Below are 1,964 nucleotides of genomic sequence, written 5' to 3' on the forward strand. Positions count from 1 at the left end.
TTCTACTCCCGTAAAGATTTACACCCTCGGAAACCCTGTACAGGGTCGCTATGGGTCGGACCCGACTCGATGGCACTTAACAACAACAACAATTAAAATAACACACAATGATTTTTTTTTTTGCTTCAAATGCTTGAATATGTTTGATTTATCAATGTATGATAACTATAAAAAGACTAAATTTGAAACTTAATTTCAGAATTTGAAAGCAATCAACTTTATGTTCATTTACCAATGTATTAAGTAAATTATACCCAATCCAGGTCAACTGCTGTTGAGTTACTTCCAATTCATAGTGATGCTATAGGGCACAGTAGAACTGCTTTGTAGGGTTTCTGAGGCGGTAAATCTTTAAGGAAGACCACTTCTTCATCTTTCTCTGGAAGAGTGCCTGTGGTGCTTCAACTGCCAACCTTACAGTTAGCAATTGAAAGCTTAACCTACTGCAACACCATGGCATAAGTAATTATTAAAATGATAAAGTGAATTTCTTGAGGGTGTGAATCTCATTATTCAATTACAAATGCAGATATTGATGACCATAATGACAATGGAGAAGACAAAAAAATGCTTTTATTATAAAAACAAACTATTAGAAATCAAATTCCTAATTCTAGCTCTTCATTCCATCTTTCCTTAAAAGTTAAGTATAAGTAAGGAAAAATAAAACTAAAGTGTTATAGGATATACAACCAAACACACAAATGTGTATCTTCTTAAGAACATAGTGATAAAATCAGCATCATCAAACAAGTACTATAATTGTTCAATTATGAACATTAAGGAAATGTTGTAAAAAAATATTGTTAAATTATACCATGGAGTGCAACAATGTGATTATTGTTGTCAGTTGCTATTGAGTTGGTTCCAATTCATAGTGACCCTGTATAGGGTTTCTGAAGCTATATAGTCTTTAGGGAGCAGAAAGCCTCATCTTTCTTCCACAACTGCACCTAAAGTTTTACAAATAATTCTTTATTCTTTATTTTAGTGATGGACCTCACATAATTTCGCTTTCCTGAAAAAAAATATGTATATCTTACCAACCATATCTTTAAAAGCTATTTTCACTTGCTGGTTCCTTAGGGTATAAATGAAGGGATTCAACAGAGGGGCAACTGAGGTATTGAGCACAGCTACTCCCTTGTTAAATGTGGCTGCATCCTCAACAGAAGGGTTCAAATACATAAAGATGCAACTTCCATAAGACAGTGACAGCACTACCATGTGAGAGGAACAGGTCGAAAAAGCTTTTTTCCTCTGTTGAGCAGAAGGAATTCTCAGAATTGTCCTGATAATGTATGTGTAGGAAAGAATCACTAACACTAATGTGAAAATGAGTGTCACCCCAACCAGAATGAACTCAATCATGTCTATGATATGTGTGTCTGAACAGGCCAATTGCAGCAATACAGTATAATCACAGCAGTAATGATTGATGACATTGGATGCGCAGAAAGGCAGCTGGACAGCCATTACATGTGGCACAATGACGACTAAAAATCCAGAGAACCAGGAACAGAGGACAAGCTGAATGCACAGTCTCCTGTTCATCACAGTTGTGTAATGCAGAGGTCTGCAGATGGCAACATAGCGATCATAGGACATGGTGGCTAAAAGGTAAAATTCAGTGGCTCCCAGAAGGATGGCAAAAAAATACTGAGTGAAACAACCGGCAAAGGAAATAGTCTTGTCTCCAGTCTCAATGTTGACTAGCATTTTGGGAACAAAGACAGAAGTAAAGGAAATTTCCAGAAAGGAGAAATTCCGGAGGAAGAAATACATAGGACTCTGGAGGCGATAATCTAGCAGTGTCAGAATGATGATGGTCAAATTCCCCATAATACTGAAGACATAAGTTAGTAACAGAAAAAAGAAAAGCACAGCTTGAAGCTCAGCATCATCTGTCAATCCAACAAGAATGAACTCCATCACTGGTGTTTGGTTTCTCATCATTGACTTCA

At 36.6% G+C, this 1,964-nt stretch overlaps 1 protein-coding gene across 1 annotated transcript; it reads right to left on the bottom strand.

Moving 5' to 3' along the window:
- Window positions 1-987: 987 nt before the first annotated feature.
- LOC102815005 (olfactory receptor 6C4-like) lies at window positions 988-1,953 on the bottom strand. Its single transcript, XM_006870113.1, has one exon. The coding sequence runs from the start codon at window positions 1,951-1,953 to the stop codon at window positions 988-990; it is 966 nt and encodes a 321-aa protein (XP_006870175.1).
- Window positions 1,954-1,964: the final 11 nt, after the last annotated feature.

This window comes from Chrysochloris asiatica, unplaced genomic scaffold, assembly GCF_000296735.1.
Source record: "Chrysochloris asiatica unplaced genomic scaffold, ChrAsi1.0 scaffold00138, whole genome shotgun sequence".
Classification (NCBI taxonomy): domain Eukaryota; kingdom Metazoa; phylum Chordata; class Mammalia; order Afrosoricida; family Chrysochloridae; genus Chrysochloris; species Chrysochloris asiatica.